The sequence below is a fragment of the Apium graveolens genome, chromosome 4 (assembly GCF_009905375.1).
Source record: "Apium graveolens cultivar Ventura chromosome 4, ASM990537v1, whole genome shotgun sequence".
NCBI classification, from domain to species: domain Eukaryota; kingdom Viridiplantae; phylum Streptophyta; class Magnoliopsida; order Apiales; family Apiaceae; genus Apium; species Apium graveolens.
The window spans coordinates 308,482,922-308,499,921 of NC_133650.1; the positions used below are offsets into that span (position 1 = coordinate 308,482,922).

Sequence of the window (17,000 nt, forward strand, 5' to 3'; positions counted from 1 at the left end):
CACCCAACAAACCTGCTTCAGAAATAATATCAAGAGCATACTTTCGTTTACATAGAAATAATCCTTGAGGACTACGAGCCACCTCAATACCCAAAAAATATTTCAACACCCCAAGATCTTTCATGGGAAAACAAGAGCAAAGATAATCTTTAAACATCTTTAATGCATTAGAGTCACTTCCAGAAATAATCAAGTCGTCAACATAGACGAGCACATTTATTTGCACACCACCCTTTGTATACGTAAAAAGTGAATAATCAGAATAAGATTGCATGAATCCATATTCTTTTAATGCTGCAATAAGTTTATCAGACCAACAACGAGGTGACTGTCTTAACCCATATATTGACTTACGAAGACGACACACCATACCTGGATTTGAAGATTTAAAACCAGGCGGAAGTTTTATATATACTTCCTCATCTAGATCACCATGTAAAAAGGCATTCTGAACATCCATTTGATTTAATTCCCAATTTTTTGATGCAGCAATGGCTAAGAAGGCCCGAACAGTCACCATATTTGCCACAGGAGCAAAGGTTTCATTATAATCAATACCTTCCACCTGATGATTTCCAAAAACAACCAGTCTAGCCTTTAATCTTTCAACTGTGCCATCTGAGTTATACTTAATTTTGTACACTCATTTACTGCCAAGAGCTTTCTTTCCGGGAGGAAGATACTCCATAGTCCATGTGTCATTATCTTCTAAAGCTTGAATTTCTTTTTGTATAGCACTACACCATCACGGGTCCTTCACAGCCTCCTTAAAAGGCTGTGGCTCCACACCTACATTAACAGCTGCAAGAAAATTTCGGTGTTTAACAGAAAATTTATCACAACTTACATAATGTGCTATCGGAAAATATGTACTCGAAGGAGAATCATGGGTAGAGGAAACATTCGATGGAATCTTCGGTAATACTGTATGTATTATAAAGTCTTTTAGTCTGGTCGATGGGAATTTTGTTCTCATTCCACGACCCAATGTATCATCCAAAGTAGCATTAGGTACTTACTCGTCCATTCTAGTGCTCTCACCTACTTGCATATCACTGATTTATGGATCAATGATTACCGTAGTTGGTGGTATGATACTGTGATTAGGAGTATCTGAGTTTGAGGTTTTTTTCATGTACCTCTGTTGTTTTCTTTGTTGTACCATAATGCTCAAAATTTTTTGAATCATCTATGTACACTTCATTTTCCATCGGAGGAGGCAATTTAGCAACAGAATCATTCTCCATGTATGGAAAATTATTCTCATAAAATTTCACATTACGAGACACAAAAAATTCCTTATCCTCCAAATCATATAGCTTCCATCCCTTTTTACCATTAGGATAACCTACAAAAACACACTTTCTGTTACGACTTGCAAATTTATCAACCTTTGCTCGTTGATTATGAGCAAAACACAAACATCCAAATACACGCAAATCATCATATGAGGGCGGGGAATCAAACAAAATTTCATACGGGGTTTTATTTTGTAAAACGCTAGAAGGTGTTCGATTAATCAAATGAGCTGCAACCAATATACATTCTCCCCAAAACATGATAGACAGATTCCCTTGAAATCTTAAAGCACGTCCAACATTTAAAATATGACGATGTTTTCTCTCTACTCGTCAATTCTACTGAAGAGTACCCACACAACTTGTTTGAAATAATATACCATTCTCCAAAAAATATTTTTTCAGACTATTAAATTATGTACCATTGTCACTGCGTACAATTTTTATTTTTTGAGAGAACTGGCGGTTAACCATAGCAATGAACCATATAAAGAATTTAAGGACCTTGGTTTTATGAATCAGTAAAAATACCCATACATCACGAGAAAAATCATCCACCAATGTTAGAAAATAACGAGCTCCATAAAATGAAGGTGTGTTATAAGGACCCCATAAATCACAATGTACTAACTCAAAAATTCGTGTCGATTTATCATCAATTATAGGAAAAGTTTCCCTATGTTGCTTTGCACGATAACATACTTCACATGCTTTATCCAAATGCTCCCTCGAATTACAAAGTTGAGGGATTAATTTTATAACATTTTCAGAAGGATGTCTCATCCATTTATGACACAATTCTATGGAAGAACTTACCGTTGCAAAAGTAGAGACATCCGAGACACACTGAAAATAATAAATTCCATCTTGTCTTTTACATATCCCAATAACCTCACTTGAATGAAGATCTTGTATAACACACTGTTGAGAGTGCTGAAGAATGTGAAGATGCCAGCTCAGCTCTATAATCTGACTCAGCATGCCACGTCATCAGAATGCCAGATATAGAAGTTAGTTACAACAGAATCAATCATGTCCACTTACTCTTTCTCTCTCTGAAGACATATATTAGACACATTAGCTAGTTAATCATTTTCAGTTTTACTACTATATTTTTCTCATTCTTCTTCTTCAAGAAACATGTAAACAGTAATCAGTAATGCTTCTGTAATCAGTAGATTGATTTACAAAGATGTTCATAGTTAAGTTCATTCTGCATTATTCAATCTTGTAACATGGTATCAGAGCGTGTGGTTTCAATCTTGGAGTGCTTGATTTCAGTGTTTTTGTTCGTGATTGATACAGTGCTCTTCGATTGATTGTGTTTATCTTAGAGTGGATGTGTGCTCGTAACATCTTCTCGATCGCATCGTGTGTTCATATCATCTTATTGTTCACATCGGTAATCTTCTGATTGCTATTGATCTATTGATCTTATCTGTATCTGTTTGATATCTTTGTGTTTCTTGATAGTTCTAAGTTTGTTTGATTCTCTCTACGATCTGTTTGATTCTCTCTACGATCTGTTTGATTCGCTACGATCTGTTTGCTACGATCTGTTTGATTTGATTGTTCTTCATATTCTACTTGTTGATCTTGTTTCTTGAAGATAAGTATCCTAAAAGTGTTGCAGTCAATCGTTTATAGTTAGTATTTCTTGATCATTTTCTACTACAGTCATAAATACTGTAAATTGTTTCTGAAAATGGCAACAAACGTTGATCCAATACAAGAAAATGTAGTTGATCCGTCACAGAATCCTGTTTCACCATACTACATTCATCCTTCTGATAATCCTGGCATGAAATTGCTATCGTTTAAGTTTGATGGAAAAGGCTATGGAGATTGGAAACGATCTATGCTTATTAGTCTTGCAGCAAAGAACAAGACAGGTTTTGTTGACGGGACGATTAGTAAGCCAAATGTTAATGATGAGACTTATAGAGCATGGGATAGACGCAACAATATGATGATTTCTTGGATTTTGGGGGTTTTAGATCAAGATATTGCTAGAAGTGTGTTATATTTTAATACGGCAAGAGATGTATGGGTCAATCTTGAGAAAAGATATGGGCAGTCTTCTGGGACTATGCTGTTCTCTTTGTAGCAGAATTTGCATGAAATGAAACAAGGTTTGGATAGTGTTTCTGGCTACTACACTAAGATGAAGATGATCTGGGATCAACTTGATGGAATTGATCCACTTCCTAGCTGTGAATGTACAAATTGTACCCGTACTATAAGAGCAAAGTTGCTTAAGTCTCAGGAAGATAGAAGGCTTGTTGAATTTTTGATGAAACAAAATGATGGTTTTGAGATTATAAGGGGGAGTATTTTAGCGATGAATCCACTACCAACAATCTCACATGCTTATAGATTGTTGCTTCAAGAGGAAAATCATAAGAAGCTATATCAAGGATCAATTGGAACTGAAGAAGTTATGGCATTTGCTGCAAATCATAAAAGGATGTTTCAAGATAAGTTCAGGCAGGGAAATGGTAATAGACAAAATTACAATCTGAATGATACTAGAGCTCGAATGAATAGCTATTTCTGTGATCATTGTAAAACTGCAGGCCATACCATTCAAAGGTGTTACAAACTCAATGGCTATCCACCTCACTTCAAATTTGATAAAGACAAGAGAATTGTTGCAAATGCACATAATGAAACTGATTTAGCATCTGCAAGTGTACCTGCTGAAGCTGAAAACACTATGACACTGACTGCATGTAACGCCCCCAAATCCGGGGTCAAGGGATTTGGTCGTCACTATGAAACCTCAATCCAAATTAACCTGTTTAATTAATAAACAAATGTCAGCGGAAGATATTTAGCATAAATGACCCAAAACTAATCCAAGATCTTTTAAGGTTACAGTTCTAGAAACAAGATATCCAAATTCCACAAAAAAAAATTCTCTTTCTTTTAAAACTCTTTTCAATAAATTCCAACTCAAAACTAAACCCACTAGTATAACTTTGAAATGAAGTATACTAGGCCCAAATAAAATATATAATTATAATATAATATAATATAAACAACTTTACACAATAAAACTTACACTAGCCCGCAACCCTGGATCAACCACCTTCCAAAAGCCTCTTCTTTGCTTCCTTGAATTACACAGCTAAACAGCGCAAGCTAATCTTCACTGGAGGTTAAATTTGAAAACAGGCAAGTATGAGCGGAAGAAATGCTCAGCAAGATCATTATGACATATATAGGGTCTTTTGATATAAAACCGACATCTGCATTAGAGCAGAATATTTAAAATCATAATTGCTGAATCATAAAATTTTAGTTGAGGAACCCCATAATTGATTTCTTAATTGTATTCAAACCCATTTTGATATTTTTGAGCGAGATGTTTCAGCAATACTTTGAAACTTGACGAGAATAAAACTCGTAAAACAGTGTTTACGGAAATATCGTAAACCACAATAACATGAAACAATGATTATGGATTGAATCATAAACTTTATTCAAAACCGAACTCTTCAAATTAATACTTATTTTGCTGTCATATCAAATTAGATATCAATACGAACTTTGATGCTCACAACATTCCATACTGAAGTCAACATCATTCATCTATACTAATACCACCTTTGATATTTAACAACAACGTAAGTATCAACATAAATCAAAATCTGAATCAAAACCGCACTTTACCATTATTCCAAAACAGAAACAGTTGATAAATGATTTATTCCATGAATATCAAAAACGATATGATAATTTAGATTAGGATCATCCTCCGACGGATGTACTATCACATGTTGATCAGCCCGTGTGATAACACAAGGTCATGATTCATAGAAACGTGACCCCAAAACACGAGTACTCAAACAAAAGGCAATATACCTGCCTGTGGCAAAAATTATGTCATAATATTCCATATGACACTTAGAAATAGCCCTCCGCTGGACCGTCCGTCCCGGTCACTTACGCAATTATGATCCAATCTTAAAACCTTTTATTGAAATGGGGTCATAATAATTGACACCCGAAATAATTTTATTCCCCCAATTCTTGGGTAGGAATATTCGCAACCAATTCACTTTTCTCAAAATCCAAAATATTTATAAATCCGGTAATTGGATAAGTAAAATCACTTGACTATTCTTAACATAGAACAGCAGACGAGTATTTGCATAACAGAATTATTTAATTCAGCGATATGTAAAACATTTATCGATTCTAAACTGAGAATATGGAAAGCAATACTTGCATCAAAAGATTTAAAATAAATATCACTTGAACAATAAGTGATGATAGGGATACTCGCCTTTGGGTTTTTAGCAGTTAGTCACACTCGCAAAGACGCATCAATTCTGACATTATGTCTCAAAACATCATCGTCTTCCCTTCCAACACTTTACTGATAAGTTGCTCCTGCGATTACTAGAAGTCAGCTACCCAATACCATTCCATCTTATTCTTTATCCAACGTCTTGTCCTGATCAACTCGAATGATCCGCATCTATAATTAAAATATAGAACTTTAATCGTCTAAACGATAATCACTCGACGAACTACGCGTCAAAATCCTATCGTCTACCCATACGATAGCCCACACATAAAGAAAACAGCCAAACACAAGATCATTGACCCACTTACACACGTAATTCATATCACATGTAAGCACATAATCCACGTATCACATAATTCATATTACATATGACTCGGTTCGTCAAAAGGTTCGACTCGGTACGTTTAAAACTGAAATTGGGTCAAAATACGTATTTTAGATAAATAAGCGACTCAGAATGATTTGCAAAAACAATCGAGTCCCCGAAAAAAAATAATTTAGGTCTAGAAAGTATTTTTAATGAAAGCGGAATATTTTTCTGAGTCTATACGTGTTCGTTTCGTATTAAACGGACGAACGGTTTATTTATTATGAATTTTTGAACATTTTTCGGAATTAAAACGGGTCTCCGAATCATTTTATAACTAAATAATAGTGCTCGAACACCCGAAAATAATTTTATAAGAATTATCGAGCCTGGAAAATAATTTAAAATAATATTTTCTTTGAAATCGGATTGCACCTCCTCTATTTCTCGGACTGCCAGTCGATATCATATCGACACAACCAACAACAATTAACACAATAATTTATATTTACGCGTATAAACACTCCAGAAATGAATAACACGGTCAAAAATGACTTCTACAAAAACTTCTAAAATTATGAAATAAATATATAAACACTGACATGCTATAATATACCCAAAATATAAAAGCAGAAACTCGGAATCCTTACCCAAAATAAATTCTGATCACCCCGAAGAGAAAATCTGATGTCCGGAAAATATCTCCAGAAAAATCCGAAATTAATAGCGATAGGTATATACACGCTGAGATGCCATGTGGAGTAATCACCGCCTCCAAACTCTTTTTCTATACCCCGAAAATAAATTAAAACGGAAAATATGCTTCGCAAATTTTCTTCTTAAAACCTCGAAATATATATACCTATGCGTAGGTATCGAAGCGTTGATCGTTAATATATATAATAATTGAAATTTAGGTTCACAGTTTGTAAGATATGAATTTTTGAATATTTAATATATATATAAAAATATAGAGACGGAGAAGGTAAAAGAAAAAAAAATAAAAGGGAAAGGGTGGGGAACAGGGGAAGCAGGGGAAAGGTGGAGGCGGGTGAACAAGACAGCTGAGGGAGGAGAGATTGAGAGGCTGGGAGACTGGGACTCTGGGAGGGTGCATGTGTGCGTGTGTTTTGTTTTTGTTTTTTTTTTCGTTTTTTTTAACCAGCAATCAACACGTATATATAATAAATCTTCCACACCTCATTTAAATTGCCACGTAGCAAAAAGAATGCGTATTGTTTCCTGCAGCCCGGTTTGTCCCGCATTGACAATTTCACGATATATTTTGCGAATGAAAACAAATCAAAATAATTCAAAATTAATTTTAAAATTTTCAAAATAATCAAAAATTAATAAAATAAAAATTTCATAAGTTTTAAAGCATTTTTGAATTGTGCAACATACCCGCATTTTACAATTAACGAACCGACCTGCACTTGAAACAAATTCAGAAAATCACGAAAATAGTCTTAAAATGTTACAAATATCCCGAAGTTTATAAAAACATAAATTTTGAAATTTTAAAATAAATTTTGAAACGCAATTTATACCCGCTTTTAGCAATTAAAAGATTCAACGCGCGGGTAAAATTAATCCTAAAAATTCCCAAAATAATTTTAAAATTCTCGGAATATTCCAAACTTAAATAAATATAAGTTTCATAATTTTTGAAGAATTTTGGAATTAAATACGGGTTTTACAAATATATGCAATCAGAAAATCATACATGGCTAAATAATTGATGAAATATTGATTTCTAAATTTTATAAAATCCCAAAAATAATTATTGTAATTATAAAGTCATAAAAATAATTTTAAAGATAATTTAAATATTTATAAAATTAAATTTTTCAATAAAATCACTTTTAAAGACAAAAACAAAACGATACGACTCAGTAATTAATAATACAAATAATCCTCAATCACAACCGAGTCCCACACAATTAATATTACATACAACACATAGCAGACCGAATATCCATCTAATCTCTAATATTACTAAACAAACCCAATTTACCGATATCAATAAAATGATCGGTTTTCAAATAAACTTTTGAAAATAATACATTTAAGGAAATATTTCCAGATATTAAAAAAGATCGATATAACACTCAACAATTAGCACATTACCATTTAATAACACAAACTCGTCAAATAGGAATAAAATATCCCCAATTTTATTCATTCTAAATCAGAAAATCACATAAACATATTCAAATAATAATAATAATAATTCTGAAAATACGGGATATCACACTACAGCTCAGTATTCACAATTGGTTCAGTTATTGGGAAAAGAAAAATTGGATGATAGTCAGCATAAGTGTGCAAATGTTGCAGGTAAAATGTCTTTATTTTCTTTAACATTTACTTGGATAATGGATAGCGGAGCCACAGATCATATGTGTTATGATTTGTCCATTTTCTCTACATATAAGGAGCTTCAGAATTCTGGTAATAAAATTACCATTCCTAATGGTAAACGGGTCTTAATAACACATATTGGTACAGTACATCTGCATAATAACATTGTTTTACATGATGTTTTGTATGTGCCAGACTTCAAGTTTAACTTGATTTCAATACCAAAACTATGTAAGGATCTAAATGGCATAGTAACATTCACTGGTGATAAATGTTATCTTCAGAGATCTTCAATGAGTCAACAGCTTCTTGGTAATCTCAAGAATAGACTTTACTACTTAGTTGATACTCAAGAGCAGTTTAATCAATCAGTTGCAGTTGCAGCATCTACTGAGAAAAGTGATGAAAATAAATTGAAGCTGTGGCATCTCAGAATTGGGCATTTGCCAGTAGAGTTATTTCATCAAATCCCAGATGTGTTTGCTAAACCATGTCATCTTCAATCAATCTGCCAAATCTGTCCTGCAGCAAAGCAAACTAGAAGACCATTTACAAGTAGTACTACAGTCACTTCAGCAAGATTGGAACTTCTGCACTTAGATATATGGGGACCATTCAAAGAACCAACTTATAATAAGTGTAGATACTTTGTTACAATTGTAGATGATTTCTCTCGGATGTGCTGGGTATTCTTGTTACAATTTAAATCAGACGTGGTCCAAATATTTCAGTCTTTTGTTACCTTAATTGAAAATCAATGTGGTTGTTCTGTGAAAATAGTTCGTACTGATAATGCTGCTGAACTATGTGCTGGTGATATGCAAAAAATTTATAATTCGAAAGGAATACAACATCAGAAAACGTGTGCTTACTCACCCCAACAAAATGGGGTGGTTGAACGTAAGCATAGACATATATTGTCTACTGCACGAGCTTTATTCTTTCAATATCGAGTTCCAATTCAATTCTGGGGAGAATGCGTACTATCTGCAGTTCATCTTATTAACCGAATGCCTTTGCAAAGTTTAAGCTTTAGTAGTCCGTATGAAAAGTTTTTTTTTTTTTTCTGAAAATCCAGATTTATCTCACATACGAGTATTTGGGTGCTTGTGTTTTGTTTCTGACTTAACACCTTCAAATACAAAGTTTGATGCAAAAGGAGTTGCACACGTCTTCATTGGTTATCCAGCTGGAAAGAAAGGCTACAAAGTTCTTCATCTAGTCACTCATCAGGTATCAATCTCACGAGATGTTGTTTTTCATGAACGTAATTTTCCATTTCATGTAAAAGACAATATTACATCTCAACCATTCTTTCTTCCTCAAATCACCTTTCCTTCTTCTGATACATTTCATATACCTGATGCATTTGAAATGAACAATGGTTATATTGATTCTATTCCTGTTCATAGTCAAACCAATCAGCCTTCCACTTCACAGACATCACATACTAATTCTTTAACTCAAGATATTTCTGACGATGATAACTCGACTTCTTCCTCTGGTCATTTTCCAATATTAAGAAGAAGCACTCGAGTACATAAACCATCTGTCCTTCTTGACAATTATATCTGCAATATTACCATTGCAGACATACCTGAGAAATATCACTGGTGTAATTTGGTGTCATTTAACAATCTTTCTACTGAATCTCATGCTTTAGTAGCCAATAGTGATTCTCTTGTTGAACCTACTACGTATGAAGAGGCTTCTACAGATCCAAGATGGATTATGGCAATGGAGAAAGAAATACAGGCATTGATACAAAATAAAACATGGGTTTTAACTGATCTCCCACCTGGTAAACGTCCCATAGGGTGCAAATGGGTGTTTAAAATCAAGCTCAAGTCTGATGGGACTGTGGAACGTTACAAAGCTCGTCTCGTGGCTAAAGGTTATAATCAGAAATGGGGGATTGATTACGAGGAAATATTTTCTCCAGTAGTTAAAATGACCATTGTACGCTGTTTACTTGCAATTGCTGCTAGCCGGAAATGGGAATTACACCAGCTTGAAGTGAATAACGCATTCCTCCATGGAGACTTGTTTGAAGAAGTATATATGTTACCACCACCAGGTTTTCCTAACCCTTTTAATCAGGTATGCAAACTTATCAAATCACTGTACGGTTTGAAGCAAGCTTCCCGCCAGTGGTTTGCTAAGTTAGTGGGGGAATTATATGCTAAGGAATTCATTCAATCAAAGTATGATTATTCATTGTTTATCAAGAAGAATGGAATGCATATGACAGTGGCTGATGTATACGTTGATGATATTATTCTGACAGGAAGTGGTGCACATGAAATTAAAAAGCTCAAACTGCATCTTGATAAGACTTTTAGTATTAAGGATCTTGGAAAGCTCAGTTTCTTTCTTGGTATAGAGATTGGTTATCTAGACAGTGGCATTTCTATGTCCTAAAGAAAGTTTACTATGGAGTTGTTGGAACAATCAGGAATAGTCGAGTTTAAAAATGCAGTCACCCCTCTTCCTATAAATCTAAAGTTGAGTGCTACAGAAGGGGAATTATTTCATGACCCAAGCCTGTACAGATGCCTAGTTGGGAAGCTAAATTTTTTAACCCACACTAGACCAAATTTGTCATTCACAGTCCAACACTTAAGTAAATTCTTACAGACTCCAAGAGTACCTCATTATCAAGCCTTGGTTCACACTCTGAATTATGTAGCAAGCACAACAGGGCAAGGAATTATCTTGAATGCAGACTCACAGCTCACCCTACAGGCCTTCTCTGATTCAGACTGGGGTGCTTGTTTAGACACTAGGAGGTCAATAACTGGTTACTTGATGAAGCTTGGTAAGTCTCCAATCAGTTGGAAATCTAAGAAACAGAGTGTTGTGTCTAAGAGTTCAGCAGAGGCTGAATATAGAGCTATGTCTGCAGCAGCTTCAGAGATAACTTGGCTTGTGAGATTACTATCAGAGTTAGAAGTCACTAATCTACCTCCAGTGATACTGCATTGTGATAACCAAAGCGCCATACACATTGCTAAGAATCCGGTGCAACATGAGAGAACAAAACAAATCGAAATCGATGTTCATTTCACTAGAGACAAGGTGCTGGAGGGTTTAATTCAACTCACTTACTTGCCTACTGCAAATCAGATTGCAGATGTGTTTACTAAAGTACTACCTTCAACTCAGTTCAAGGAACTACTTAACAAACTAGGAATGTCACAATGTCATTCCAGTTTGAGGGGGACTGTTGAGAGTACTGAAGAATGTGAAGATGTCAGCTCAGCTCTATAATCTGACTCAGCATGCCACGTCATCAGAATGCCAGATATAGAAGTTAGTTACAACAGAATCAATCATGTCCACTCACTCTTTCTCTCTCTGAAGACATATATTAGACACATTAGCTAGTTAATCATTTTCAGTTTTACTACTATATTATTCTCATTCTTCTTTTTCAAGAAACATGTAAACAGTATTCATTAATGCTTTTGTAATCAGTAGATTGATTTACAAAGATGTTCATAGTTAAGTTCATTCCGCATTATTCAATCTTGTAACACACGTGTCAAACGAAAATCAAACAAAACAATTCTGATCATCACTAAGTTGTGAAATAGAAACTAGATTGCAAGTTAATTTCAGAACATAAAGGACCCGATTAAGACAAATTTTGTCTGAAAGTTGCATTGTTCCTTTTTTGATTGTTGCAACTTTCTCACCATTTGGCAAACCAACTGTACATGGGATCACATCTTTAAGATTCTTCAAACAAGATAAATTTCACGTAACATGATATGAAGCGCCGAAATCAATTATCCATCATTTATCGTAATTTTCACTTTTTAACTGATATGTTGTATTTTTAGGGTTACCAAAAGCTGTAATCAATGATTGCCATTGTTTCTTCGAAAATCCGGGTAATACATATTTTGTATATTGATCTGTATTTGCGGAAGTAAGGGTTATTTGACCTGGTTCTGATGGCATGACAACTTGATAAAAGTGTTCTGTATTACTCAATCATACAATATCTCTCTCATAATGTATTTGAGGTTATCTATATATACCTCAATATTATAATATTATAATTTCATAATAAATATCTAAAATATAATATATATATATATATATTTAATATATTTTCCTAATAGTCGGGTTTATATTATTCATATATCATCTAATCAATTATTTAACAGAGATTTATTGGAATAATTTTTACTCTAAATAACTAAAGACAACTGTTTCTTATATAGGAATATGTATAATATACTTAAACTACTAAATAGGTTACAATTTACAATCAACTTATCTCTAGCATAAACAGAACATGAATCAATAATAAATGTATAATCCCTGTGTTCCACATCATGAACCAAATTACCCTTTCTCAACTACAAATTACTGCAGAACCAGATATCTTTAAAATGTTTCATTGCAGTACCTAAACAACCTAGTCCAAACACATTACTCTGTACAATACAAATATGGCTGGAATGCTATGTCTCAGAACCTGAATATCGCGATCAAACGGACTTTCCCGAGCCACTTCTGATTTTCTGATTCAGAAATCTGAACTAATTCATAGAGCTTGAATTTCTAGATCGTCTGGCAACTTAATGTCCTGTGAACCAAAAATATATAAGTAGTCATCTTGAAGGAAGACTGCAATGCCACATTTGCAGCTGTCGAAACCTTCCCAAAGATTGAACTTCAGAGTCCCCGAGACCTCCTGCTTGGGAGTAATGTCTTTAACAAAGCAGAGCTTTTCGAGCTTCCTCACTACATAATCAGTTGTCAGAACTCGGCCAATGTTTGGTCCATTTTCGACATCAGTAACAAGACCATTTTCATAAAGTGCAACATTGATGTTAACACCATGACTATCAACTTTTGATCTTAGATGACCTGTAAGGGTTACTTGCAGCTTGTCCTTTGACGGCCTTTCAAATGTTGCCTATTCATATAGATAATGCATATTAGATTGTTGTTATGCTGAGTCAAAAGAGCCCTAATACCGTATTAAGTTACCAACTCTCTTAAAACCTCTATATTTCTGAAAGGGTTTGTTTAGTGTGTGTCCATGGGCAGACATTAAGCACTAAATTCTATGAATTTAGAGTGTTTTTATTGGTGAAATTGATGTAAATGCAGGGGTCCATCAACATTTATGATTGAAAAACCAATCAAATTTTGGCACATATCTTCTTATTGTGTGCCCATGGGCACACAGCAGAAAATCCGTTTTCTGAAATACCAGGCAGCAAATAACTAGATTACATTGAGTTTACACATCAAACTGGCAATTGAAGAACTTTAAACTAAACAAAGACTTGTATATGTTATACTACAACAAACCTGGAATGCCAGACCAGGATATCTAGGTGCAGCATTGATGCAGGGTAACAATTTTTCCTCGATATTAGCCCTGCATTGGGCTTTCCCTTGGAAAACTGCTTGGGGAGTATACAAGGATTCGATTTGTAGAGCCTCGTTGTAGGCCTTTTGTCGTACTGTCCATAAACTAGATCCAAATGGATCTTTCCAACCCATATGATTCCAATAATCCACATGGTAAGCCAACAAAATCACCGGCATCTCCAGGTTATAGTCACCCCTACCCACCTGGGAGAATAGCATCTCTGCCTCTGGCGAGCTGGCATCGCCCAGAGACGAGAAGAGTTCCACCACCACGGGGCTATTCTCCTTGTCGACGTCATCTTCATGGGACGAGGAGTGCTTGCGAAAGCAGGACCCCATTGTGATGCTGATGTCTCTGCCGGTGACAACAGTAAGATTGGGAGGCAACACCAGGTAAATTTGTTTTATCTTTTTTCAAATTGTCTACGCTTTTTTATGATTCAACTCATGCAAACATTGAGAAGGGAAAACGAGAGGAAATTTTGAGGTGGATAATTCAAGAATGAACGAGAGAGAGGAGGCTAATGATATGCTAAAAATAAACACATATTAATAATAGACAATGTAATTGCATGTTATCAACTAAATAATGTTTGATGCATGTTTCACAAAACTCATGTCTAATGAATAAATAAGCTAATTAACTACATTCAGTAAATATTAGTCTAAATCTTCCAGTTGATTAGATTTTGGACTTGTAGCTGCTGCATCCCTGATCACCCCGTCGATCTGCCTGGTTTCCAGAACTAATCTGCTGCATCGCGTGTTGTTGATCATGTGGTTCTGCATGGATCTGCTGAACTGCATTTGCAATACCATCAATTTCATGATCCTGTTCATTATCTCTGGAGACTTTCACTAGTGCCAAAAATAATTGTCCATCAACTCGAAAAGACCATATCTGCATTACCATCCCAGCTCGAAGATTATTGCTAGTACTGATCCCACTCCAAGGACCACTCAAAGCGTATGAAGATGATTTGCCTGAGTAGTTCCACTTTCTGATCACTATCGATGTCAAATCAAGTTCTGGATCAATGAATGGAACTGTAATTGGCAAACGTGATATCTCGTTTTCTGTAAGAAAATCTTTAGCCTCTTGTCTAATCTGCTTAATAGGGATTGAAAATCGATTCTGAGTTGAGTCAGTATCAGAAGCAAAGATTTGTTTCTGAATTACCAATTTAACATCAACACCCTCCATCTCTTGAATTCGATTCTCGAGATCTAGAGGCATTGGTGCTGCTATCTCAACAACTTTATTCTTGTTCACAATACTCTTCCCTGGTCTCTCCTTTTCAGAATATTCATAATCTCCGTCATCACAATCATAGTAATTTCTTAACTTCTTCTTGCCTTTAACATCAAGAAGCACCTTCTTGTCGTTCAAGTTATCATGATCATCTGCAACTCTCTTTCCATTAAACTTGCATAAACTAGATGGCACTTCCTTGTCACTCAAGTAATCATGATCATCCACACAACCTTGTAAATTCAACTTGCAGAATCTATCTGACAACGAAACCTCTCCTCTAGTGGCCTTGCTGCGTGATCTCCTCGGAACTTGTTCAACCCATCCCAGTGGCTTTGAAACAGAAGTTCCAACATCTTTCGGAGCTGATGAAGAAGGAACAGAAGCTGTAATGTTGTTCTGTTTGCCTTGAAATTTTTCTTGATAATATTTTTCTCTAGCAATTTCACAAACTTGAAGCAGTTTTTCGAATTTGCTCAGCTCTACCTCAACCTCTTCCTCTTTATCTTCTTGCGAATAATGCTTGGTCATCATCTTTGCTGAGAGTTTTACCTTGCCCAAAGATTTTAAGCACGTATTGTTGAATAGTATAAGATCCTGGGACGTGTTCTTGGAGACGAGAATAGATAAAAAGAACATCAGGTAATGTAGTATATATAGTGGTTTGTGTTCGAAACAATGCCTATAGGTTTTCGTATCTGCAACTTTTTTGCATCCGAGAAGGAATTGAACAGACATAATTTTAGATTTTGAGTCGATGAATGATTAAGTAAATCAACGTGTAAATTATTTTCAATATTAGATAGATAAAGTGCATATAAACTAGTTTAGATTTTGATTTGAAAAAGAAAATGTTGTTGTCTCGGTATTTTAATATTCCGGGTTGCTAGTGTGTTTAATTAATCAGTATTATGATTTAAAGTATTATTAAAGACTCTATAATTTAATTCGAAATCTAACAATATTCAATTATTAGTTCAGAATGTTAAAATATTGGATTTTGATAGTCTTTTGTATTTTCTACACAGGAAATTTTTATTGTTAAGTTTATATTTTTATAATTTTAGAAATGTCACATAAATTTCATAATTTTGTGCAGTGCTAACCGATTTTGTAGGAATAAATGAGTCGATACGCTCACGAACAGTTCGGTGATCACATAAAAAAAGTTCGGCTCGTTTTCGGTTTAATTTATAAATTTATAAATGAGCCGAACATGAACATGGTTTTAAGATTCGGTTTGTAAATATGTTGCTTGAGCATAATATAGTCCGGCTCGAAAGTTCGTGAACATGTTCAATTACAATATTCCTAATGAGATCGTTAATATAGTTTGTGAATAATATTCGTGAAAATACTCGTTAACATAACTCGTGAATAAGTGTATGAAGTTATATAAAAAAATAAAATTGGTGCAACTCATGTAAAAATTCGAGAATCGTGAGAAAGAGTTTATAAACTGAATTGTTTTTTAAGAGTTAGTGAACAGTAATCATGAATTATTCGTTAAAGCATAGTTTATGAGATATTCGTTAACATGTTTGTAAATAAAGTTTTTCTTAATGAGCCGATGCAGGAACAAAAATTTAAACTCTTTAAAAGTTCGAGCTTGAGTTCGAGTTTGTTATATTATTAACAAGCTGAAATATGAACAATTAAAAATTCAGTTTGATTCGACTCACTTGCACCCAACGATTGTGCATCATTTTTTAATTCACATAAAATTAAAACCAAATCTAAGGGTATTAAGAACCGTAAATACATCTATAACCTTTCAAATTAATGTAAAATTATAAACACCCCAATGACTGTGCATCACTTTTTAATTCCCATTAAATTAAAACTAAATCTAAGGGTATTAAGAACCGTAATTACATTGTTAACCTTTCAAATTAATGTAAAACTATAAAATAATGGAGCATCATTTTATTTAACTTTTTCTATATTGAAACTATTTTTTATATAATAATATGCAATTTTATTATGAACGCTAATCCAAAGCAATACTGTTTTTAATTGAATCACTCCCTATCCAAACTACTACCTGACAAATAATATACTCCCTCC

General features: G+C 34.3%; 3 protein-coding genes across 3 annotated transcripts; 1 reads left to right on the forward strand and 2 right to left on the reverse strand.

The window, feature by feature from the left end:
* Positions 1 to 3,003: 3,003 nt before the first annotated feature.
* On the forward strand, positions 3,004 to 3,405 carry LOC141720068 (uncharacterized). Its single transcript, XM_074522424.1, has one exon. The coding sequence runs from the start codon at positions 3,004 to 3,006 to the stop codon at positions 3,403 to 3,405; it is 402 nt and encodes a 133-aa protein (XP_074378525.1).
* Positions 3,406 to 12,591: 9,186 nt separating this feature from the next.
* Positions 12,592 to 14,139, reverse strand: LOC141717310 (uncharacterized). Its single transcript, XM_074519393.1, has 2 exons — positions 13,619 to 14,139; positions 12,592 to 13,217 (listed from the first exon to the last, which is right to left on the reverse strand). Exons 1-2 carry the CDS (start codon positions 14,018 to 14,020, stop codon positions 12,843 to 12,845), a joined length of 777 nt encoding a protein of 258 aa, XP_074375494.1. The 5' UTR covers positions 14,021 to 14,139; the 3' UTR covers positions 12,592 to 12,842.
* Positions 14,140 to 14,318: 179 nt separating this feature from the next.
* Positions 14,319 to 15,531, reverse strand: LOC141721639 (uncharacterized). Its single transcript, XM_074524638.1, has one exon. It carries the CDS (start codon positions 15,465 to 15,467, stop codon positions 14,364 to 14,366), a length of 1,104 nt encoding a protein of 367 aa, XP_074380739.1. The 5' UTR covers positions 15,468 to 15,531; the 3' UTR covers positions 14,319 to 14,363.
* Positions 15,532 to 17,000: the final 1,469 nt, after the last annotated feature.

What these genes read in the sequence shown, in the direction of transcription:
- LOC141720068 (XM_074522424.1), top strand. Translation starts at nt 3,004, where the DNA reads ATGGCAACAAACGTTGATCCAATACAAGAAAATGTAGTTGATCCGTCA.
- LOC141717310 (XM_074519393.1), bottom strand. Translation starts at nt 14,020, where the DNA reads ATGGGGTCCTGCTTTCGCAAGCACTCCTCGTCCCATGAAGATGACGTC. An exon ending in ATCCTGGTCTGGCATTCCAG is followed by an intron (nt 13,218 to 13,618) that starts GTTTGTTGTAGT and finishes CTATATGAATAG; the next exon opens with GCAACATTTGAAAGGCCGTC.
- LOC141721639 (XM_074524638.1), bottom strand. Translation starts at nt 15,467, where the DNA reads ATGATGACCAAGCATTATTCGCAAGAAGATAAAGAGGAAGAGGTTGAG.